General features: G+C 38.0%; 1 protein-coding gene across 4 annotated transcripts in view; it reads left to right on the plus strand.

Annotated features, from left to right (window-relative positions):
- Positions 1-26,547, plus strand: part of pde1cb (phosphodiesterase 1C, calmodulin-dependent b) — a 139,783-nt gene that overhangs the window by 105,029 nt on the left and 8,207 nt on the right. For all 4 annotated transcript variants that reach the window (XM_077558476.1, XM_077558477.1, XM_077558479.1 and 1 more), the window contains 11 exons: positions 5,440-5,553; positions 7,935-8,117; positions 9,801-9,867; positions 10,577-10,693; positions 13,107-13,247; positions 15,289-15,389; positions 16,536-16,664; positions 17,884-17,985; positions 20,605-20,725; positions 22,109-22,190; positions 25,720-25,840. In XM_077558476.1, coding sequence (XP_077414602.1) covers positions 5,440-5,553; positions 7,935-8,117; positions 9,801-9,867; positions 10,577-10,693; positions 13,107-13,247; positions 15,289-15,389; positions 16,536-16,664; positions 17,884-17,985; positions 20,605-20,725; positions 22,109-22,190; positions 25,720-25,840 — 1,278 coding nt within the window. The remainder of the gene's footprint in view (positions 1-5,439; positions 5,554-7,934; positions 8,118-9,800; positions 9,868-10,576; positions 10,694-13,106; positions 13,248-15,288; positions 15,390-16,535; positions 16,665-17,883; positions 17,986-20,604; positions 20,726-22,108; positions 22,191-25,719; positions 25,841-26,547) is intronic.

Below are 26,547 nucleotides of genomic sequence, written 5' to 3' on the forward strand. Positions count from 1 at the left end.
CGTTTTGTTTCTTTTGGTAATTGCCTCAATTACTCAGAAATCCTGGCACTCACGAAGTGGGATACACATACTTTTAAAAATCCTGATAACAATATACTGTTTATACTGATCTCATGTTTTTCCTTCAAATGTCAAATGAGTGGCCGATTACCTATTATCCCCCACAGTATTAGTAAGCACATTTCAAAGAGAAAACTCTTGTACCGAGAGAAAACGTCAATTGAGGTTATGGACACGCCCACTGTATACCACCAATAACGTCAATTGAACTATGTTTTTTTTTTTTTCTCAATGGGCAGTACACGTTTTGTGCAGCGCTGCTTTGTGAATGGAGTTGTGAAAATCCAAAAGCAGCCACTAACTATGGCCAACAGATGCAGTATTGTATCTCTTTGCAATGGGCTCCCCTGTGTCAAATTACATGAAAACGTGGCGGATCTCAAGGATGACGCGAATGATCAAAGCGTTTGTCAGATTAAATCTAATTCACTGAGTGTCACTATACAAAAAATATTAGTATCAAAGTCACTGTTGTGCAGAAAATGTATCTTTTCACAAAAAGCTTGTTGTCACTCAAATTACCTATTTTCAAATGGTAATTACTAAAGCACGGACCAAGGTGGAAACATACGTTTTATTTCTAATGAAAGAATGGAATCCAATCTTTCATATAGTATCCACCATGTTTATGTAGTCATAGCACACAATATTCTGTTTCCCTTGAAAGATGAGTGAAAATGCTCAACATCGGCTGGCATTGTAGGGGTTGTTTTTTTTGGATAACGTTTGGCAGTGAATGAAATACTGTATAAATAAAGTGCTATTAAAAATTAAAACAGTTATATGGATGTTTTTTTTTGGGGGGGGGGGGCAATATTTAGAATTTTCTTTATAGTGAACAAATAACTCATTTGTGATATACTGACGACAAATGCCATTGCCAACACATTTGAACATCTTCTAATTGGTTATATCGTGACTGTGATTTTTGCATTTTGCCAATATGAGCAGGGCATCTCTGTGGCACACAGCTGCTCCTAATAACCATCATTAGCTCGCTCAAATCACATGTACTGAATCTGACGCTGCCTTCATCCAAACACTTCTTCATAACTCTTAAAATAGCCATTTAGCACAGCACGAGAATTGGCAGCTGTGAACAGACGAGATGTAGCTTATCAGAATAAAGAATACAGAATTTAAAAAACAAAACAACGAAGAGCATAACAGTAGCATCAGCTTCAAAGGCATTTAGTGTGTTTTCCTAGTGTCAACTTTTGTTTGTTATATTGTTACCATTGTTGGTACGTATTGTCTATTACCAATGTTCTTAATCTTAATCAATACATTTACTGGTTTCTTTGTTCCAAATGTTGGTAGAAAATTTACTGATGTAATGCAATTAACAATTCTTTACCTGCGACAATACACGTGTGTGAAAATTTTTGTATTTCTGTTATATTGTGTCAATGATAATTGCTTAATTAGTTTTGAAACAAAAATTGCAAGTTAATTTTTAACAGAAGTGGTGAATGCTTTTATGTTTTACATTGAATGTGTAGAAAGGCGTCGGATTAAATACGTTTTCTTCTTCCCACTCCCTTTCAGGCATCTTGTTTCAACATTTAATATGTACTTTTCTTTATGTCTATGTTATTGATGTCAATTGGGATATGTTGTCTGAAATAAACACAAGAAAGAAAGGCACCCTAGAAGAAATAGAGCTACAACAACAACAAAAAGATAATGAATACGATAGAGATAAGGCAGATCACAAAAAAACATCATCAATTGGATCCTGGTGAAAATCTATGCAATGTGGGAGTCCACATTCCAACCAAAACTCGCCTCAGTAGTCGTCCCCAGAGAAATAGAGAAGTAAAGAACCAAATCCTGTTAAAAATTCAGGTAGCAGGGATTTGGACCATTTCCAGCAGTTGTACCAGAACCAACTTGTCCTGGGGAGTCAGAAGATCTTAACCAAAATGTAACAAATGGACCAAGTTTGGTGACAGACACGATGATTCGCCACAAAGCGGAAAACTACTACTACACGAGCACCAATTCTGTCTATAAAGGTCTTGTAGGGGGGCCTTGCATCAAAAAAACACATCCAAACCACAACTCTGTCTTCAAAAGATGCTTTTTTTAGTCATTCTGTTTTCTCTTGTCTTCATTTTTATCAGCCTGAAGCTTAACATGATGGATTTGTGAGATAAACCGGAATTCTCAGGGGTCAATCTGCTTTTTGAAGGTTAATTTGTTCACTCAATTGTGCCGGTAGAACAATAAATGGATAAGAATCGGCCACCGTTAAATAGCGGTCAAGTGCTATTTTAGATGGTTGCTATCGCTCAGTAAACAATAAATAAGGTATTGAAAAATCCTGGTCATTGGTGCAGCATTCAACATATGTGAATCTGGTAACTGACAGTTTTAATTTGTTAGACAGCCGAGTTGGGAGAATTGTTGCATGCAGAAGCATTCAATTAGCAGAGAAAATACGGCCACTGTGAGGGTACCTAATCAATGAGAGCATCTGAAACCTTTCTGCTTAATAATTCAACAACACGTAGCCTGCATGGGCTTTCACCATGAGTGATCACATGACCCTCCAGCTAAGCGGCAGCAGGTGGTATCCTGCAAGAGGTCGCGGTGCACAATACCAATAAAGTTTATTTCTGTCTTTGTGTTTGCTTGAATATGCCAGAAACAAATTAGTATGGGCATGGATTAATTAGTATTAGTGTAAAATTAAAATGTCCGCTGTTTTATTCAAGGTATACTTTTCAACAGAATGTCTGTCATGTAGCAGTGTCACAAGTTAATCAATTAATCGACTGTCTTTTTGCAGAGAACACTTTTTTAATGAATGAATGGAATAATTGATTCTAAAATTATTCAATATTCAACTGTTGTATTTACAGGGGAAAAAAAGTTATTCTAAAGTAGTGCTGAATAAAAGAGCAACGTATCCACTGACATGCATTTCAACTGTCATCGTTGACAGCTGACAAGAACATTTTACAGAGGTTAACGATGGCCGCTCCCATCAAGTATGACCGTCAAAGTCGACTACGTGGATCTGACACTTGCAGATGGAAGGCAGCTATATTTAAAGTTGTTAATTACCCCATGTTTGACCCGTCAGTGTCCCTGTAGGAACGACATTTCTAAAAGACATGAACTGACTTTGACTTATCCCAAACCACTTACCGTGTTTCTGAAATTACAGCGGTGCCTTGAGACCCGACTTATGAGTTTTGCAAGGCAACATATGTAGACACCATATGACAGTACTCACAGGTATGCAAAGATTAGTCTATCTACTCTTCAGAAAACTCTTCAGAAAAGCAAATCCAAAGGTGGTCTAGAGGCACCAAATTTTATGTACTACTATATAGCTAACCAGCTACAATATATCGTTCTATGGGCACAACCCAACAGAGACACTAACTGTTGGTTGGAACTAGAACAGAAGGATTGTAATAACCTCAGACTTCGAGATTTACTCTTTATTACAACATCGATTAAGCGCCATAATTGTTTTAAAAACCCAATGATTTCCGCCACCGTGACTGCCTGGTGGAAGGCACTAGAATTGACAAAAGCCCAAGTGGAGCCCTGTGGACTTTCTCCCCTATGGCATAACCCCGACTTTCAACTTAACAACCAACCGTTTCATTTAGCTGTGTGGGAGCAGAAAGGAATTACACATCTCCACCATCTCTTCTCAGATAATATGTTTATATCATATACATCCTTGCTCCAAAAATACAATATAAAAAACGGAAATTTTTTACATTATCTACAAGTTAAAAATATGATAAAGAAAAAAATTCCAACACTTCGGGGTACGCTCCAACCGCCTGTTTTAGCTAAAGATATTAACAAGCTTTCTCCGACAACAACAAAAAAACTTTCAAAAATATATAAGTTACTTTCATATACTGATAAAATGTCTTTACCCATCTCGAAATGGGAGACAGACTTGTCTATAGCACCGGAACCTGACTTTTGGATTCAAGTTTGTGAAAACGCATTTAAAATGACAAAACACACAAATTTACAACTTATCCAATATAAAATTATTCACAGAACATACATTACTCAATATATGATGAAGAAAATGGGACTCTCAGACTCCAACATTTGTCTCCAATGCTTACAAAACACTACAGACACTTATGTTCATGCTTTATGGTTATGTACTCCGGTTATGTATTTCTGGACTAAAGTCTTAGAAAAACTTTCCGCTATTTTGGACTGTAGGATACCTTTATCTCCAAACTTGTGTTTGCTAGGTGACCTAACAACAACTGACTTACCACATAAACAATTTCAATCTACACTTGTAGCCCTTACTATCGCAAAAAAAACAATTCTTGTTAACTGGAAAAATAAACAAACTCTGAATATCGACCAATGGTCTAACCTCCTCATAAATCACATTTTAATGGAAAAAATATCTGCCTCAAATAAAAACCAAATATCAAAATTTATAGAAACATGGTCTACGTATATAGAATATTTTAACCTAATTCCGGTTACTTAATTCTGTCTGTTAGCGAGAGCCACTACATCGTGATAACTTACATTGATGTTTCTGCATCTGGCAATTTATTATTATATTATATTATTAGTATGGGATTTTTTTTTAATGGGCTTTAGGTGAACTGATGAATACACACACGCTCGCACGCACGCACACACACACACACGCACATACACATACTCACCCACATACAAAAAAAAGGGTATATATATATATATATATACCCTTTTTTTATATATATGTGTATGTGTGTATATATATATGTATATGTATTTAAAAAAAAAAAAAACATTTATTACATTTTTTTAATTGATTTGTTGGATTTTTAAAAAAAAAAAAAAAAAAGGAGAGCAATGATGATGTCAAATCGAATGAACAATACTGAGCTCTCCTGTGAAAAGAAAAAAAAAAAAAAAAAGTACTCACAGGTATGCATTTTTTATCTTCTGTGTAGAGCAACTAATAGTATTGCCATACTGACAAACTGGGAGAGGAGCTGATCCTACTACAGTTATTGTATATCTGTACTGTATGTACAGATATACAATTTTACTGCCCCCAGGTGGCCAAAGTGTGCACGGCAGAATGAAATAGCACGTTTGAAGGAGAAAATGTGACAAAAACTGTGTTTAAGAAGTGCAGTCCACAAATACATTGAATTTACGTGTGAACAATATCTCCTAACTGTGAGGGTTTTATTTCCATACAGTGGTCTATGTTATTAAAATGATTGTGTCGCTGTCATGTATTATTGATCACACAATGGAAAAACAAGCATCCGAGGCAAACCAGATGACGCTAATATCAGCTAGTTAATGGATCATTTCAACGTGGCAGAGGACTTAATCCACTTTGATAACTGGCTCGTTGAATGTCTGTTTCAGATTAAGATGTCTGGTCAAACAGCTGGAGAGAGGCGAGGCTTCGCTTGCCGACCTCAAGAAGAACCTCGAGTATGCGGCATCTGTGCTGGAGTCGGTCTATATCGAGGAAACCAGGTGAGATTGTTGTATCGCCATGCTTTTTTTTATGCAGTGGTGCTGATAAAATGGCAAGGACTTTCCGTGTCATCATTGTTGTGAGTAGAATGATAACGATGATAAAATGATGATAAAATGATAAAAATATTTTAATCTTATTCCAAAAAGAATCAGGGACCGCCCTAATAGCACCATATTAAGGCTGTAGTCATAACATACTTGGACAGAGCCAAAGCAATTATGCTCATTCATTTATTACAACAAAAATCTAAAAGCACAAATGTGTGTGTATGTATATATATTAGGGATGCACCCAAATGAATTTTTTTCGCCGAAACTGAAAATGAGAAATTCTTGGCCGAAACACTGAAAATAAATTATGCCAATTTCTTTTTATCATTGCATTCATTATAATGAATTACAATTATAATATTATTATAACATATTTAGGCCTATTTATAATGGGTATTTTAACAAAGCACAATATAAATTGAATTGCGTCCACACCACAGACATCAGAGACATGTTGGCGAATGGTACATTAAACACCAAACTCGGGGTGAGCAACTGAGCATTTTCTGGCGGTGCAATTGCACTTTATAGTCAATGTACAGTACTTCGCACCGGCGGGCACGGATGCGTGCGGTGCGGATAACGCAATTGTAGGCTATTTGGAGCAGGACACGGTACGGCGCACTTAAAATCGTCACATTCACGTATTCACCAACGTCTTCGCACCAGCCAATCGGCTTTGGGAACGGACTGCAAAGTCACACACGGCGTCCTATACAGATCTGTAGTCAAACGGAGATAGTCATAAGTGTTTACCAGTTTAAAACTGTTGATAGCAATAGTGCTAACATTAGCTAAAGTATTTAGCACGGCCACCAGAATGCAAGTGAAAAAGTGGAAGCGTTCGAGGGGCTTTCATCAAAGAAAAAAAGGAAGGCGCTGCAGGAGAAAGAGTGGCTCACTTGTAGGGCAGTACTTGGCCACGCTCTCTTTTTGGAAATAGTTTACCAAGTGACCCTCTCCTCCTCCGGTGTGCGCAATAAAGCTGCCGGTACAAAACTTTTTTGTTTTGTTTTTTTTGCTTGCGTCACCACAACATCCTCTTTCGGCCATATTTTCTCGACTTGAATTTTATTTCGGCCGAATGCCAAAAATACATATTTTTGCCATTTTCGGCCCAAAATTTTCGGTGGCCGAATATTCGGTGCATCACTAATATAAATGTTAGGAAAAAATATGTTTTTTTTGGGGGGGAAGCAATATATTTATTGTAAGATACCGAATATTAGGATATAGGAATGAATAAATCTGACAAGATTATTTTTTTTTAAATAGAGACTTTAGAAAATTGTGGAAAAATATAAGATGAAAAATACACATTAGAGAATATTGTGTTATATATTCATTATGATAAAATACTACATTATTACAAATTATACAAACAGTTGGGTTAAAAAAAACAAATATTAACAAGAGTTACTAAATATTGAACGTAAAAATGTTTGAAAACATTTGACAAATATTGGACAAAAATATTCAAGAAAATTAGACAAAAACGTTAGATGAAAAATAGACAAATAATAGAAAAATACAAATATATTAGAAAACAATTGTGCATATTAGTCAAACAGTACAAAACATTAGAAATAGATACAAACTAATTACAATAAAAATGTTGTAAAATGAAACAAAAAAATTAAACAAACATTACAAATATGAAAATATCATAAAAAAAGTAATAGGCAAAAATGTTTTTAACAGAATAATACACATTCTTAAATTAAAATGAATGTAAAGAAATGGAATGAAAAATATCTCCATCATCACCTTGCATGACTACCAGTGTCAGAGACCAGCAAAATACAGTAATAACAATAATTACATCTTGAAACTATAATCCTTAAATTGTTATGATTTTTAAAATGTTTCATCCCTGATGTGGGGCCAGCGTAGGTGAGAGAATGTGTCGGTGTATGTCAGTAGCCTGCAGATCCAGAGTACGAGATATGTCCAGGATTATGAAATTATGTAAACTTCTGGCATGTGGATCCAAGCAGATTAGGGCCGGCAATAGCACAACCACCCTGGCCGGGATCTGCGGTTGATGAAACTGTAGGACCATAGGGCTGCACCACCACCTGTGATGCGGCCACTGTGGCCTTGCTATCACAAATTGTGCTTGGTGCAAAGGCTTTAATGGTACACGTCAAGCAAAACACTGGCGAGAATGCTGTCACAAAATTGGATTTGAACAGCACATTATGAAATTTTAAGAAGCCACGCTATGTAATATGCGATGAAATTTGATGGACATCACGAGGATATGGTTTTGATCCCCTTGCCAGACTGCGGCTAGCTGAATTTTGCCCTCCCCCTTCACTTTTCAGGCGTTTGGTGGACACAGAGGATGAGCTCAGCGACATCCAGTCCGAGTCGGTACCGTCGGAAGTGCGCGACTGGCTGGCCTCTACCTTCACTCGCCAAATGGGCCTCATGCTGCGACGCAATGAGGAGAAACCTCGCTTCCGAAGCATTGTCCATGCCGTCCAGGCTGGAATATTTGTTGAGAGGTAAAATACAGTTCAAAGTTTTCCTCGGCATATATGACATTCATGTATTGGTTTTCTTTCTTTTTTTTTGTGTAATGGACCTATCCTTCATGTTGCTGTAAAACAAACACCCACCCAAACCATGTCTAATATGAAAGTATTGCTTTGGCGCCATTATTTGGACTTGCGAGCACAAACTTGCGTTGCCCACCTCTGCTCATTATACACTTAGCAGCACCGAGTGAATAATTCATCAAAAGAAGCTTCAAGCTGTTTAATGCCACTCCCAGTTGAAGTTTGCTGTTAACCTAAACATCAAACAAAGAGAATTGCACGTTCTGTATTTAAAGCAACCACACTTTGCCTTCAGAACTTCTGCTGGTTTAATGCTAACAAAAAACACAAAATTCCATTGGCATGCTAACGATTAGCATCGATAGTTGCCGTTTTAGAAGCAACAGGCTTTTGAGCAATGGTGAACCAGCACATTTTGTCAGATGATATAACAATTCTCACAGGCATATATTCTTTATAATTTCCGAAAAATAATATCGCAACATCTTACTGAGTCACTTACAGTAGGAGTCATAGAAGTGCTATCTTCGTTTGTGTTTCCATGACTGTAGTACTATACTGCCACACAGTGGCCAAGGTGGGCACACCAGAAAGAGCAGCATAATCCATTCATTTGCAGCATTAAATCATGATGCACAAACTGTGTCTTTACATTCTATTTGACTACTACTACTACTCGTTTTCTATACATTATAATATTATAGTTTGGGTTTTGCCTTTGTTTTTTTTACAAAAGCAAATCACAAGCCATTTATTTTCAGGGGTAATGTTACAAGATAAGTTTGAAAGGATTTTGAATTGTTTTGGAATCATGGTTTGAGGTATACAATACAAGATTTACGGTTTAACATTTTGAATATAGTCAATTGTAAACTTTTTTGGTGGGGGAGGGGTCTTCAATTACTCAGTGTTTCTATGCTTCTGCCCTACTTGCTGTGTGTACTTATTTACTAGGGGTGTAACGGTACACAAAAACAAATTTACGTTCAGTTTCTTGGAGTCTTCGGTTCGGTATTTTTTCGGTACAAAAAACACTTCGAGCTCCGGCTTATTTGCTTTTGCCTTAACGATACCACTTGCATGCTGTGCTGTCTCCTCGTCTGTGCCTCCCTCTTCTAACAGGTGGCGATACTCAATTACATCTTCTTCTTCTTCTACTTTCATTTCCGGCAGACTCGGCATGGGATGTGCATTGCTACCCCCCACCAGTCAATAACATCCGTGTGAAACCATGCTTACTAACTTTAGCTCCGTGGCGCATAAACTTAATGAGGGAAAAATACACGAGGAACGGTACGCAAGTGGGCCGAACCGAATATGCCTTACCGAAACGTATTAATACACCCTTGTATACCGTTGCACCCCTATTATTTACTGTACATCAGCTTCATTGCATTGGTTTTCCCATTTTGACTACAGTATCGTTTGAGTGTTGGGCCACATGCAGCAGCATTGTTATGCCTCACGGAAACTTTAAATATCCTGCATGTAGCATTACTAAACAAGCAAATGAAAAACAGTAAGAATGGCAGTAACTGCACTTTGTGTTTTTCTGTGAAAGTGTCGTGTATTATTGTTTGGGGTGACTTGTGTTTACGCACAGCGGTGTGTTTTATCTCACCCAAACAGGATGTACCGACGCACCTCCAATTTGGTGGGACTAAGCTACCCCCCTACCGTTATATCTGCGCTTAAGGTATTAACACATGCCCTCCAAAAAGAAGCACAAGCAGTTAAGGAATCGCACATTTTGCACACAAGGCTTGGATTAAGCAGACTTCATATTGTCGCAAATTGCTCGTTGAGCACTCAACAGTCTTGAGAAGTGTTATAAAACTCCCGTGCACCTTTTGCCTCACCCTGTGGAGCTGGATAGCATAATTGTCGCCAGGTTGCAAATCTTGTTTTGTTTTGTTTTGTAACAATAACAAGCGAAAATAGTTAGGTAAGATGCATTTTGGAAGGCCTATTTTGGTAAAAATGATCACTGTAATTCTTTGGTGCAGAATGAATCAATCAGCCACATGTAGATTTCATGCAGATTCATTTTCACCGATTAGTATTACACGTCATTATTTTATTTGGACAGTTGGGGTTGACGATATATCCTATAATATTAATCACTGACCATTAATTGTTGACTTTTTAGCATATTAAATTAGCGACTGAACGTGATATGTGGTGATGTTGATGTTAAGTGTTAAGCAGTATAAGCTATAACTTGGACAAAGCGGTGTTGGGTAACTGAAGCACCAATTAAAAAATATATTTATTTCCAGAAAAGTAGTCAATTTGGAGATACAGTGAGTCCACCTGACAGCAATTTTCATCAGCTTGCTCCAGTTACCTCAAATTTGAAATTTATGAAAAAAAGAGTACAACACTTTTTTTCTTCTCCCACACAGAATGTGGACAAGTGGTCATTTGACGTGTTCGCTCTGAATGAGGCCAGTGGCGATCACGCACTTAAATTCATTTTCTACGAGTTGCTCACCAGATACGACCTCATCAGCCGGTTCAAGGTAAAAGATACAGCGCACACTTTTTGTCTGCTTATTTAAAATAGAAAAGAAGAAAGAAAAATTGAACAATAATACAGAAAAATTTGGGGAAAATCCAAAAATACTGGATGAAAAAAAGACAATGAAAAAAAATTATGAATTTTACCCAATCCATTAAAATACATGTTAAGGATAAAATGTAAGCGGTGAACATACACCAAAATTCACTTTCTATGAGATAATCACCAGATATGACATCATTAGTTGTTTTAAGGTTTTTAAAAAAAAAATACCTTATGTCAAATTTTAATTTAATTGAACTATTTGAATAATCTGAAATAATCCTAAAAATATCAGACCAAAAGTACAAGACAAAAGATGCTACATATTTAAAAATGTATTTATTTATTCATTTTAATTTTTTTAATTTTGTAAATTTTAAATTTTTCTTCATCTGTGTGATGCTCTTCCTGTCTGCATGCCTATTTGCTCTTATTTCTGCTGGAAATGTAAATTTCCCTGAGGGAGTCATCCCAGGGGGATCAATAAAGTCAAGTCTAAGTCTAAGTCTCTAAGTGTAAAAGTATTGTACAAAATATTAGAAGAAATATAGCAAATATTATATTAAAAAAATATTACATTTAAATGTAAATTTAAAAACTACTGGAAATAAATATTCGGCCTGAAGTCTATTGATGCTAATGCACAATTATTTTTTATTAATTGCTTACCATATGCAGCCTTTAAAAAAAGATTATTTTGAATGTGTAACTAAATATAAATAAAAATTGTAATTAGAAAATATAAATATAGCCAAAAGTGATACCAAAATATTAGGCAAAAGGAACAGTCAAAATATACCAAAAATTATAAATGAAAATATAGGCCAACAGAAAAAAAATGGGGGGGAGATAAAAAAAACAATTAAAAATACTATTTAAAAAAAAAAGTCAAATAACGCAAAATTAAAAAATATTTGGCCTGATTGCGGCCATTGGCAATCACACACTTAATTCATTTTCCACGAGTTGCCCACCAGATATAATGTCATCAGGTGTTACAGTAAACAGATGGCATTTCTTCAAGTAAAAAAACAAAACAAGATCTCTTTCTCTCTCTCTCTCTCTCTCTTTATCTCTGTAGAGTGCAGAACTGACTGTATTGTGTGGGGTCTTGGACACACTACTTTAGATCCGTGAAGCTAATTTTTTACTCTGTCTAATAGCTGAAAGACACTGCAATTCAAATAGTGACAGTACGTGAGTGTAAATGATGGAGGCAATGAAGCTTGCATGAATATGTAATCACAGTCCAAATGATGCACAATCCTTTTTACGGCACCAGTGTTGGTTGCTGTGGGGCAACAGTCTATTACATGATAGATGTACCAGCCATATAAATCAGGAAATTAATTTTTCTGTGTCACCTAGTAACAACATAACATTTGGTCGGCCTCTCATGAGCAGACGTGGCAAAAAAAAAACACACAATGCCTGAAACGTCCATTTAGGACGTCTGCCGTTTTGGTTGGAAGCGTCTATTTTTAGGGCCATTTTGGCCAGTTCCAGGCATCCGCCAAAGTCAAATCGCAACTAAAGTTTCCTCAGATTTGTTTTGCTGTTAAACGGTGAGGAAGACTTTTGGGGTATTCTGGTGAAATTGTGAAAATGTATGGATTGTTGGGGTCCTAAACGCAACCATCCGATTGTCACTCGAAGGTTAGAAAACAATCAGCCCCCAACACCAGTTTCACCAGACATGTTGATTATGTCAGGATACAGAAAAAAGTCTACCAATCCATGCCCGAAATTGAACAGGAAGAAGATTTGAAGAGGCCATTTAGGGTCAATTCCAGTGCTCAAGACAAAAGAAGCAAGTATCCTTGATGGATGGACGATGTTAATTTGCAAAACATCTAATATGGACAACACATGGCATCTAAGTTTGATGATCATTTTGAAGAAATTGGTGGACGCCTATCATAGCAGAACAACTGAAAAAGTCTCAAGGAGCCATGCATGAGATTGAATAAGAAGGTGGCCATTTTGGTTTGAGGGAGCCATTCTAGGCATATTCCACAGGAAGCCCCAATTAGTATCATCTATCCTAGACAGATGGGTGACGCTAAATAGTAAAACTTTTTTTGCCCAAGCCATCTAATTTAAGTCGAGTATGGCATCAAATCAATGCACCAGGATTCGCCATGAAAAAGGCTATGAGGAAAATTAGCCCCCAACACCAGTTTCACTCATCCATCCAATTTTCGGTGGACATAACAAGCACAAAAGTCTCAAGAAGCCATGTACAACATCGAACGAGAAGGCAACCATTTTCATTAATAACAGCCATTTTTAGCGAATACCTTGATTGTTTTGAGCTCTCGCTCATTGCTGCTCACAGCTTTTCAATGAACTTTGTTGTCTTTGTTCTCCAGATACCGATTTCTGCAGTTGTGTCATTTGTTGAGGCCTTGGAAGTGGGATACAGCAAGCATAAAAACCCTTACCACAACTTGATGCATGCTGCTGATGTTACACAGACTGTTCATTACTTATTACTCAAGACCGGCATGGTGGTGAGTATGTCTGACGGGCAAATTCCTCTCGCGAATAGTAAAAATCTGCAAATGATTTACCCTTCTCCTAAGAGGGGTTTCTAATTGCCAATAAATGCCACAAAATGTCATCAAAGCACTTAAAACCGTAAAATCGTAAAAAGAACCAATACTGGTACTGTGCTTGGATTTTTATTTTATTTTTTTATTGTAGTCTGTAACAACACAGACAATGAATAATCCATAACTCATCAACATGCATTAAAGCATGTAATGCTGGGCGATAAAATGATTTTTCATTGAAAACTTAGTATTAAAGCGAATTCTAGTAAGTAAGTATAGGTTCCAAAATGTATAGGCAAAGGTTCTCAAAAAATATTCGACGAATGTCAATATGTGGGGCTCTAGTGTAAAACATTAAATCATGGTCCCTTTACTTTTTCAAATAACACCACCGCCGTATGAAGAAATGTTATTTACTTTTTCCTCCATGTAAGAAAAATAGCACTATCCTCTTCTCATGCCCGAATTCCATCCAGCCACCCCTCGTTTCCACAGTGTTTTTCTTTAATCACCCTAATAAGATGGCCGTGACAGCCGACAACATGCTGCCTTTTCTGCGGGCCGTGCCTCGCACAGGAAACCACATTACTGCTGTGACCACGGGGCTCCTGGGAGAGCCGCACAAGAGCATTTGTCATTCCGCACGCCCTCCAGACTCCATTAAATCAACAATCAACAGGTCATTCATAAAGCAGGCCCACGAGCAAATACACCAAATATTGGCCAGCTTGCTCCCTCTTGTTCGTAATGCCTTTCCCATCCCCCGCTCTTGATTAGTCAACAATATTGAGCTGAATTCCCTCTGCATAAATGAGTGCACTTCAACAAAATGCCCACTCACAGGTGTGTGCGTGTACTTGTGTGTGGAACACAAACATCCACATGAAATCTTAATAAAAGCTCACACATGCACGCTCACACATCATGGTGCAGTCATAATATAATGGCAAGGTAAGATGAAGTAGATGAAGTGTATTCATAAGGGATTTGGTGTGCTGCTGTTAATAAAAGAACAAAATAATCTTTTACACAAAGTTCCAAATCGCAAATATACGGGGGTCCACTGCATAGGTACGGTTAAAAAACAATGCCGTTAAAAAGAAGTACTTAAATGGGGCCAGTCATTAGCTAAATATAAAAATGACACTTTTAGTAGGGATGTGCCAAAAAATCAATTCTTATAAGAATCACGATTCTCATTTAGTACGATTCAGAATAAATTTTAAATGTCCCAAAATCGATTTTATTTAAATTATTTTATACTGTCTTCCCTTTGTTTATGTGTGCCTTTATTGGGAGCGCTGTTCATGCTGTACCCGATTTTGCCACTTAGGTGCAGTGTGGTTCCACACGGTCTGATACACTGTTAAGTTGTAGCCACATTAGAGAGTAGAAGGAAAAAGTCACGATTAAGTTATTACAATAAAAGTTGTTTTTTTGCAGTGTGGAGACGTTCTTTTGAGTGCCAAAAGTGCCGCGAGTAGCGCACTAATTAGAATTAGCGAGTCAGACTGGAGTAAATCATTACGATTCCTTAAACATCTATAAATTGAAGCAAAAATCATTGTCAATCAAATCATTTTGAATCAAAAATCGTTCTTAATCAAAAATCGGTTCTGAATCAAATTATACACCCAAAAATCTGAATCGAATCGTGAGACATTCAAAGATTCCCACCCCTAACTTTTAGTATTGAACTTGTCTCCTGTAAACTTTCCATTTTGCTCTTCTGACCCCCCCCCCCCCGGCCCCCCCGTGTCCCCCCCATCACCCATTTGTTTCCAACCCGTTATGTATTTCCTCCTACTCATCTTCATAATGCAACCGTCCTTGCTTTTCCATTCACTGCCTTCCCATTTCTCATCACTTAATTCCTGTCTATTATTCCCTCCTCTGTGCATTCTTTCTCATTCATGGGTGCCCTTTCCATTGTATCACACCCCCCCCCCCCCCCCCACCTCCCCTCCTTCCCTCCTTCTTGTCTTCATTTTCCCCCCAGCATTGGTTAACTGAGCTGGAGATCTTTGCCATGATCTTTGCCGCGGCCGTGCACGACTACGAGCACACGGGGACTACAAACAACTTCCACATTCAGACAAGGTAATGGATCATAAAATCAAAAGCGCTCAGCTCTTGACTCCGAGATCGATGCCCTCATTTACGAAGGCGACAGGGGCCTTTACACATGCGGGTGCTGGTGCAGCAATAACATAAGAGGAAGGACAAGAGACCAAATGAGCTCCAACGGCCTGTAAAAACAAAAAAAACTTATTTCACTGTATAAGGGAAGGACATTCAAAGAAATGCAATTGCTACTTTAACTTCTTTTTTTTTAGGGATGGTGATTAATGATAACCCTCACCTTTCATCAAAGAAATAAGCAGAATGACTTAAAATTAGAGTCAAAGACAGGAAGGTTATAGTAATGCAGAATTGTAGTATGAAGTATGGATGAGTTCAAACTAATCTCAGGCTTGACGCATAGATGTGTCTTATAAACTATGCAATCCTTTTGTTCTGAGTATGATTAATGATAAGCACTACTTTGTATAACAGAGTCACATTCATTCAAAAGTAAGACTCAAAGTTAGGAAAGTTGCACTTATGCAATGTCGTACCATTATGTGATGCTCAAGTAAAAAGTGCTCATCCTGCCAGTTATTCTTGCACTATAGAAATAAACACATTGAGTCAAAATAGGTTACACTTGCAGAAGTGTCACAGAGTGGTGGCACACTTGATTTGCTAAATGTAAAACACATAAAACAACATAAATGTGTCACCATCGATGCAGTCGTTCCAACAAATCAATGCAGTGCAACATCATGAAGTACAGATTAGTCATCACTTCATGATACAACTGTGCTTTACTGTAAATTCATGCACGATAACCACCCTGCTGCGCAATAGAAATGAAGCAATAAACTCAAGAAAAGCCACAAAGTCAGCGACAGTAATGCCGCGTCTAATCCTGAATTATTTTCCATTTAGGCAGCAAAGGCCTGAATTGAAGTCCATTATATTTTCACACAATTTAACCTCATTCATTTGAACATTAGACTAATCTAATTTCACTTGGGTGATAAAATTCCCGAACAAGCAAAAATGGAAAAATCCCGAGATGAGTTTCAAAAATCATCAAAGCCATCTCTCCAATTATACTGATTAAAAGGAGAAGCGGTGACATTAGTCGGTGGCCAACGGTCATAAACGCCGTAATGGACTATTTGCTTGGCCTCCTCCCAGGTCCGACACGGCTATCCTGTACAACGACCGCTCGGTGCTGGAGAGCCACCACGTGAGCGCGGCATACCGCCTGCTGCAGGACGACGACGAGATGAACATCCTGTACAACCTCTCTAAGGATGACTGGAGGTCAGGGCAAAGGCGAGGGAGGGAAATCCAACTTTAGTGATGTTTTAGTGATGAGCCGGCATTTTTTTGCTTTCGTGTTTCGAGTAAGCGTTGGATACGTCACCACTCGAGTGAAGTGGGGGGGGGAGCACCTTCAGCTGTTTATTGAACGGAACAGTCGCGAGCTGCTAGACTAAACTGCAGTGTTTTGACATCACTCACAAGGCCACACTTAAAAGGGAAGTCAACCCCCCCCCCCAAAAAAAATTTTGGGGACAATAATATGTTCTATGCAGCCCCACTACTCTAAATATGGCGTTCTGGTTAATATTGCATTAGTGGAATATGAGTCAAGCAGCAAAATCCAGCCGTTTTTATCCATATCAGGGGGTAGCCATTTTGCCATTTGCTGTCACATGAAGATGACATCAACGTTGCTCAGGGCCCAGGCAACAACCAATCAGAGCTCACCTGTTTTCTGAAGCTGCACGGTGATTGGTTGTTACCTGAAAAGGATAAAAACAGCTGGATTTTGCTTCATAACTCATATTACAAAAACGTAATATTAATTAGAATGTCATATTTAGACCAGTGAGGTAACGTATATTATTGTCAAGAATATTTTAAGGTTGACTTCCACTTTAAAGGCACACAAGACTACAGTTGTTGCTGAGTCGCTTGTTGCAACCTACTAATTAAACATCAAGCTAGTTTATTTATTTGTATTTGTATACAGCATAGTGTTACATTTCTTGATTAATATTATTTGGTCTGGCAGTGGAGTGTAATAATGAAATAATTATATATCAATTACGTTATAACTTCACTGGGTAAAAAAAAAAAAAGGTCCCAAAAGTCATTAAACTCTCAATTCAAGTTACTGCTGCGCCAAAAATACTATGACAAAGTGATACAAAAGTTCAGGCCCGTGACCTCAATGTGCACATTACACATTCATCGTGAACTCACTTTTTGTTCTGTGGGAAATGACAAGTGCTTTCAAGGTCCAACAGTTCTGTACTCAGTGAAACTGTGATAATATATTAAAGTAGACAGCAGCAATCCAATTTTCATAGCATAAGCCCGAACCTGTCAAAGTAAGACATTTATAAATAGCTCTCGAAGTCTATGCTGGCTGTCCGCTTTTTGCTCCAGCAAGCTTTTAATTCTTTTTGATATTTATTTATTTTTCCGCATTGAGGTGTGTGACACTTCATTTTGTCTTGTCTTTTTCTCGCAGAGAGCTGCGTGCTCTGGTGGTGGAAATGGTGCTGGCCACTGACATGTCCTGCCACTTCCAGCAGGTGAAGGCCATGAAGAACTTCCTGCAACAGCCCGAGGGGTCAGTTGACGTTTGTGGAAATCCATGCTATATCGCAGAGATCTGTAGTTTTGCTGATTGTTTTTTATGGGGTTTTACAATTTACGGTGTTGGTATATTGATAATTATGCCTAGAGAGTGCCAACATTTTATTGTGTCATAATAGTTTGGAACGCAAAACATAGTGGGTATAGCTAGCAAAAAGTTTGTGCTCAAATTCATGTAGTATGAGCCACAGGCTGAATGATGTGCATCGCCATATTTATTAGATGGTTGACTTTCCCTGAAAGAGAAAGTGCAGTATAAATGCAATGTATTATTTATTATTATTATAAGTGTCTCTGTTATTGGACCTACACACCAACACAACACCAAGCAAGGAAGTAGCTAGCTAGCGGAGGAAGACCCAGTTAGCTAGCCAGCTAGCTGCTGGCTAGCACCTCTCGTTGGGTAGTGGAAAGTCTGGCGACGTGGGACATAAGATTTCAACAGATGTATTTTTTTAGAGAACGTACAGTAGAGAAGTCCTTGTTTTGTTTTGTTTTACCATTTTGACGCCTTTATAAACTTGAAATTTGGCAATTTTTATTACTCATTCTTATTTGGCAAGGTTGTTTAACAATTTGACATTTCTTAGCACGTTATAGGGACTTTAAATACACTACTCTAATATATTATTGATAACTATTCTTATCTCATGGCTGGAGTCACATCCCTACTTGTGTAGCAGGTGGATGATAAAAAAATGTCAAGGGGTGTGGAGGCGTAGGGTGAACCTGTTGACCTTCGAGGTCTCATTTTCAAAAGTACCGATAGCAGATTGGAGACGGCTTTATATCAGCTTGTCTGTGTTTGTGTGCGTGCGTGTGTGCGAGAGCCACACAAGAGCCCAAAGAGTGCTGACTGGAGGGTCTCCTTCCATCACATCCACAAGAGAGATTGCACTGGCTGTGTAATGCTGAATGGACTGTAATGTAATTCAAGGACGGCTGCCGCAAGCCTGATGCAAATGGGATGAGGAGGGGAAATGCGAGACGGTCTTTCTTCACCCCCCGCGTTTAACCTTCCGTGTGTGTTTTTTTTGTTCACCTCCTTTCCATGTTTGTGTCCATGTGAATCCGTTTGTCAAGCGTGACAGGGTTTTAATGTTATCAGGCACCGGTAATGCCCGATAATGTGAAATGATCTTCACAGCGTATTCCAGTGAAACAGACAATTAGTCTCAAGCAGGTAATCGTGTTCAATGGGAAATACATTTGGATTTGAGGCTTTGCTGTTGAAAGAAATGTCAAATCCCAGGTCAAGGCAATATTTTGGTCTCTTTAACAACTGGAGGGTGCAGGTGGTGTGTTTTCCGCCTTTTACCCAACTGTGTCTCCAATTTCCCAGAGTCTTACCTTGTGTTTCCGCACCTGTCTCTCATTGTCTTTGTTCATCTAGCATGTATCCTTTCTGGAAAATGACTAATATAAATGCGTCCTACTGAATGACTTAAAGCAATAGTAGTTCAAGTATTATTCTTTATTTATGACTTTCTTAATGACTATCATATTGCACTGCCTCCCGGCGGCCACATTAGGAGCAGCACAATGAATTGGATTGTAGCATAGAATCATGATGCACAAACTGCTTAAGTGTCTACATTCTTTTTAATCATGTACTTTTTACTTTCTGGTTTTATGAAATAAAGTATTACAGAGTGCTATTATCCTTATTTTAAAAAATAAAATTAAAAAAAAGAACCTCAAACAAAAATGGGGGGACAATTTCATCCATCTCAAATGGGAAAGATGATTTGAGATACAAATGTTTTGTGTTACCGGTGTAGTCACGGAACAAATTTAACTCATATCACAAGGCACGGCTCTAGACACAGCTGCTTTTGATTTTAGGAAAGTGCGAAATTAGTCGTTGGTCTTCTTTTTAGGAAATGAGGAATGCAAGTGTGACAGTAGATGTTTGAACAGTGTTAATGGTTGTGCTTTTAAAACACCAATAATATAATGTTCTTGCTTTGGATCTATGTGAAGAGCCCAGGAGAGGCTGTTTAAATGTGCTAGAAGCTGCATTTGTATTACGCTAGTTTTTGTTTTGTTTTTTGAGCTGTACTGAAATCCACATTGGCATGAAACTGTTTCTTGAGCAATGACGTATGCTAGCCAGTAGCCAGAAGCCGAGGTCCACGGTGTTTGTTTACATAATTAGACATGAGGCATTTAATGTTCCACGTGGGAGCTTGATATGCCTCAAATATTAATCTGTACCGTTACAGCACTATTGTATGCTCTAAGCAAGAATAAGTGGCTGTGTTATTTTACCTATTTAATGTGCATCCATTTCAGTGTGCATCATTTGGAGGCCCATTGTAAAAACCACAACAGTGCAACTAAACAGTGTTCAGTGACCCACAACAAACCTGTTGCCATCCTATGAGCAATTAGCATTTACGTTACACAACTCTCTTGCTCTCTCATATTGTTTCTCCTGTTCCGGCTCCAGCATATAGTGTTCCATTTTCATCTAGTTTCTGCTGTGTGTACTTTTGTTCCCTCACTATTAATACCTAATCCACTTGCTTATACGTGCATGTTGATGCTTTTGTTGGTGTATTAATGTCACACTCACATTTATTGTCTATAGCATTGACAAGCCCAAAGCCCTGTCCTTACTGCTGCACACTGCTGACATCAGCCACCCAGCCAAAAGTTGGGACCTTCACCACCGTTGGACCACCTCTCTGCTGGAGGAGTTCTTCAGACAGGTGAGCGTCAGCAGAACACATGCACATTTTTTGCACAGGGTAGGTGCAGCCCATTCTTTCGGGGTAAGGGTTGCAAGAAAAATGCCAAACAAGCAAAACACAGCCACATTTAGTCCTTTGATGCTTGCTGAGCTGGTGTCAACGATGGTTCAAACCTGAGATGAAAGGCACGAAGAGGTCACGTCACGATGTTGTCAAAAGAAATGTCAGTTACCCTACAGATTCCACAAAGACAACCAAAGCAATCATGTTCAAAGTATTAGAAAATACAAATTATTGGAAAATAATATAATGCAAAAAAATGTTGCTTAAAAATACATTTAAAAAAAAAAATTGGGGGGGGGGGGGGAGTATTACGATAGAAATACACAAATAGAAAATGAAGAAATGTTATAAGAAAAAAAATACAAAAAGTTTGGAAGAAAATATCTTGGTATTCAAACTAAACAAAAACAACTCTATGCATATTTTCTTTTGACAATGAATTTTACGGATATGAGTCTTAATATTGGCAGTTATCATTCATACTGTAATAATTGGTTCTAAAATATATATATAATGATATTCTACAGTAATATTTTTAAATCTTTTAATGCCAAAATGTTAGGATCATTATATGTCCCTAATAAACATGTTTTCTGAAGAAAACTAATGCAACCGCATATTAGTGTCTTAAGAGTTCTTTTTTAGTTTTTAAATGATCATTTTTATTATTTATTTTACAAATAGTTTGCCACTCAAGCTGCCTTTAACATTAATGTCAATGGAGACAGCCTCATTATGTTATTGCAATGCCCCTGATGGATCTGTGAGCTGAAGTGCCAGAACCAAGCAGCCATTTTGCTTTCACACAATAGCACAGTGCACAATAAATGAAATTTGTGAAAGTATCCAGACTATTGCATGTCTTTAGACATCTAAAAACAGGAGTGTAATGCAACACATTGAAATAGTGCAACTTACATGGTTTCTATGTCATCAACATTCTGCATGTTTGCCTTTACTGTTATGCATGGAGTGTATTGCAACGGGCCATTTGTTCTGCCAATAAGGATAAGGCAAAAAGATCATAGTTGTAGAGGTCAAATGAACAGTGTGCCTTCAGCACTAAAAACCTTAACAGAGATCAGTCACGCATTTATCAAACGCTGTTGTTGCCAGTATGGCTCCTTTTGTTATTGCGGTGGTTATCACAAGGCTCTTTTGCCTCAAGGGACGCGCTTTGTCAATAAACAGCTTCTGCGCACACCGCCAACTCCCACCTCTATAATCGTGTGTGTTCGAAAAGGGAAAAAGAAACAAGTTTTTTCCCCAAAGGTCAGCAAGCCTGTTGAGCGATGCAGCGAGCGCGTGGTTTTCACGAGTGACTCTTGTGCTTCCCAGGGGGACAAAGAAGCGGAGCTCGGCCTTTCCTTCTCACCGCTCTGTGACCGAAAGTCAACAATGGTGGCGCAGTCTCAGATAGGTGAGTGAGAATAGCACCGACGGCGTAACATAGCGGCACTATGGGAAGTTGACCTAGCAACAGCTCGTCGCTTTTTTTGTTCAAGCAAGGATGGGGATAAAGAATCTAAAAGTGGCTGTATTGACACCAGACTGCAATTAATCTCCAGGTGTGTCATCCACTTTTGACAAATGAATGCCCTACCTCTAATAAATTCCCCTCATGGTTACGAAAACAACAGGTGATTCCATTATAAATATCATACTATAATCAGGGATGAAAGTGGTTATTTCTTGCTGGAACTCCCTGACTGACCGATTTTTTTGTTTTTTGTTTGGGTGGGGGGTTCAGTTTAATTGCTCCTCAAACCAACAACATGCAGGAATAAAATCCTTCTGGTACAGTTACACGGTACACACAATAAAACACAAAAGGTCTTACACATGCATTAGGCCACTGTAACATGATTGTAACAAGGCATACATGAGAAACTGATTTTATTTTTTCAATGATGTGCAAAATAACAGTTAATAGAAAACACCAGTAACCCCAACCTCCATCTCCTAATAATATTTTCCCCCATTTCCTCACATCTAAATGCAAAACCTCAATTTGAATTACTTTAGAACGTAAATGAAGAACATAAGAGGCACATTCAAATGGAAGATAATGTAAACATGGACTTAAAAATAATAATAATGAGGATTTAAATAAGTAACATCATTTAACAAAAATAAGTCCAAATGACTCTTACATTGTGCACATGTAAATTAAATTTATTTTGAAGATAAAGTTAACATTGACTTGTTTTAAATTATAAGGAAATAAATAAGTAGTAAATAGTAGTAAATTAACATAAACAAGTCCAAATGTGCACATTAACATGGAAGATCTTCTGAACTTCCCCATCAAAGCAAAATAAAATTAAATTAAAATAAATAAAAAACAGACATTCACACACATTCAACTCCTTTTTGTGTATGGGGTCAAAGAATCTGGTCAATTTTCTGTTGCATCGCATCAGTTCAACAAGTTGTTCATTACCTCTCTCGTTTGTTTTTTGTTTTCCAGAAACAAAACACATTGTGCATTCGAACTAATCAGAGCTCAGCAAGTGTCCATGCTGATCACGTGTCAGTCTGTTATCCAATTGAGTGTGGTGGTTCGCTGTGCACGCACTCATACGCACATCGGCGTAACTCGTTATACATGGAGCCGGCGGTCAGAACTCCGTGGAATACGAATAAATAAATAAGAAATATCAGTGGAAATGCTGATTACGCTACACAAGGATATTGGAAGGATTTAGAAGCACTTTATTAGACTTGTTATTGTTCACACTTGTATGTAAATCTGACATTAGTAGATGCCGATGTGGCAGCCTGGCAGGCTATTTAACAGTATTTTTTTAATATTTTTTTTGTTTTTTTACAGTTGCGTTGCCGTCATATTTTCAGAACAGAAGCACTGTTCCGAATAGTTCCGGTCCTAAAATTTTTACCGGAACTGTGTTCCGGACAGTTCCGGCCCACTTTCAACCCTGACTATAATATAGAAAACTACAAATTAAGGGTGTCAGGTGATTAAAATTTGTAATAGTAATTAATCATATTACTTCAGTAGTTGACTCATGATTAATTGCAAATTCTATATCTGTTCTAAATGTACAATAAAATGTACAGTAAAATAATTTTTTTAGTTTCCATACACTTATGTTGACCTTAAAGTGGAAATAAAATGTTAAACTAATAGAAATGTGGCTGCATCTTTTAGTTATTGGTACAGTAATTTCATAATAATTCATAAAATTGTGTTAAAATTAAAAAGACGTACTATACTGTAAAAAAAAAAAAGTGTGATATTGATTTGTGTTGAGGTCATTTTTCTGCCACGAGATGAAATAATTGCATTTGTAAGACGTTGCTGGCAACCGGTTCAGGGTGTACCCCGCCTACTGCCCAAAGCCAGCTGGGATAGGCTCCAGTGCCCCCCGCGACCCTTGTGAGGACTAAGCGGTTAAGAAAATGGATGGATAGTTAACATGAAGTAACTTGTGAAATTTTGCGCATTTTAAAAATTGTAAAATACATCTTGACCCAAGTCACCACAAATATATGCATTTGTATTAAATGTATTACTGCTAAATTTTTATGTGGATGTGGATGTGTCTGCTGCGTTGCGATTGGAATTCCCCCAGTACAGGTTATACAAGTAAGGGCCAGTCATTAATCGATTAACTCATTTGCTCCCCCAAAACTTATAAATATGTTCTATTTTAAATGTTTTAAGTGTCCCAAAGACATATTTATACTAGGGATGCCCCGAAATGAAATGTTTTGGCCGAAACCGAAAACCGAAAATGAGAAATGCTTGGGCGAAAACCGAAACGGGGAAAAAAAATTATGCCAATTTTTTATTATCATTGCATTTATTAGAATTAAATAAAATTATAATATTATTATAAAATATTTAGGCCTATTTAGCACGGGCATTTTAACAAAGCACAATATAAATTGAAATGCGTCCACACCACAGACATCAGAGACATGTTGGCAAATATTACATTAAACACCAAACGTGGGGTGAGCAACTGAGCATTTTCTGGCGGTGCAATTGCACTTTATAGTCAATGTACAGTAGTTCGAACCGGCGGTGTGGATGACGCATTTGTAGGCTAATTGGAGCGGGAGACGATGCGGCGCACTTAAAATCAACACATTCACATATTCACCAACGTTTAAAAATAAATAAATGTATTCGCACCAGCCAATCAGCTTTGGGAACGGACTGCAAAGTCACACACGGCGTCCTGCACAGGTCTGTCGCCACCCGGAGTTAGTGGTAAGTGCACAATGAAGCTGCCGGTACTCACAAACGCCAGCAAGCGGCAAGGCGGACACTCACTCCCGTGTTTGGTATTCAAACAGACACTTGCTTGCAGCATTTTTTGTTTTGTTTTTTTGCTTGCGTCACCACAACATCCTTTTTCGGCCATATTCTTTCAGCTTGAATTTTATTTCGGCCGAATGCCGAAAATGCACATTTTTGCCATTTTCGGCGGAAAATTTTCTGTGGCCGAATATTTTCTGTGGCCGAATATTCGGTTCATCACTAATTTATATGTTTCTTATGTTTTTTTATGCTAGAGAATACAGAAGGCTTTGATGCAACAATGGTAGTAATAACAAAAACGGCCAACTGGTGGCAACAGAGTATAAGAGATCAACCATGCAGGGCCATGTTGCAAAAAGCTCTTTCCCCTTCTGTATATTCACAGATTTGTGAATAATGATGAAGCGTAGCTATATTCTAATGCTAATTGCTGCAAAAATGGAAACAAATTATAGAAATATTATTTTTTTCTTGATGAAAGAAGAGATTCTAATGAAAATGGCTGGGAGTGAATGAGTTAATCAATTTTAAAAATGAGTGGCCTTAAAGGAACTCAAAATGAATGCACTAATTTTGACACCCCTACTACAAATACAAAGCATCTAATATTCTGAAGCGTCCATGTAAAACCTGCCCAACTGTAAATGTGTTTGCACAGGTTTCATCGACTTCATCGTGGTGCCCACCTTCACCGTAATGAGCGACATGATGGAGCGCATCGTCACGCCGCTCATCGACGAGGCTTCGCACTCGGGTCTCGCAGGTTTCCGCCGCTCCAGGTGGGCTCCGTGCCAAAAGCGGGTAACCAGTTTATGGGGTCTTCATGCAAGAGCAGTAAATCCAATAAGAAAAATGTACACGTTGCACCCTAGGCACGTCCGTTTCTGTTGCATGTAATTGTCCTCACTTTTCATTCAGCACAACACTACTCGTTGAAAAAGATTCATTAATGTCATTTTTGAAGGATTGGAATCACCATGGATGGCTGCATAGCTTCATCCAGAGCCTTCTGTTAATTTTGAACATTTTTTAGGATCACATCGCCTTATCCAGGACCTGAATTCATCTGGGTTGGATTAGATTTATGGGAGATTCCAAACTGCTATGTGGATTGCCATGTATGTATGTTAATTTTTAAGGAATTCCAAGACTTTGTGGACAGCTGCATAGCTTAATCAAAAGCCTTCATTAGATTTGATTGGTTGGCCATTTTTTAGGGAATGAAATTACCATGCGGCCGTTTCAACCAAAGCAATAATACATTTTTGAGGGTGTTAATGACAGACAACACAGGGCTTAAAGTACTCCAGCACTCTATATATTTTTTAATGTCTTCTGTATTCATATTTGTCTTTTCACCATGCAAAAATATTATTTTTATCCAAATACCTGACTATTCAATAGAATTTTCCATAGGATATTTGAATATCAAAATATTCGATAGCTGCAGCACGAGAAGGGACTGCAACCCACAGTGCTTTACTGT

Source organism: Vanacampus margaritifer, chromosome 2, assembly GCF_051991255.1.
Source record: "Vanacampus margaritifer isolate UIUO_Vmar chromosome 2, RoL_Vmar_1.0, whole genome shotgun sequence".
Lineage (NCBI taxonomy): Eukaryota > Metazoa > Chordata > Actinopteri > Syngnathiformes > Syngnathidae > Vanacampus > Vanacampus margaritifer.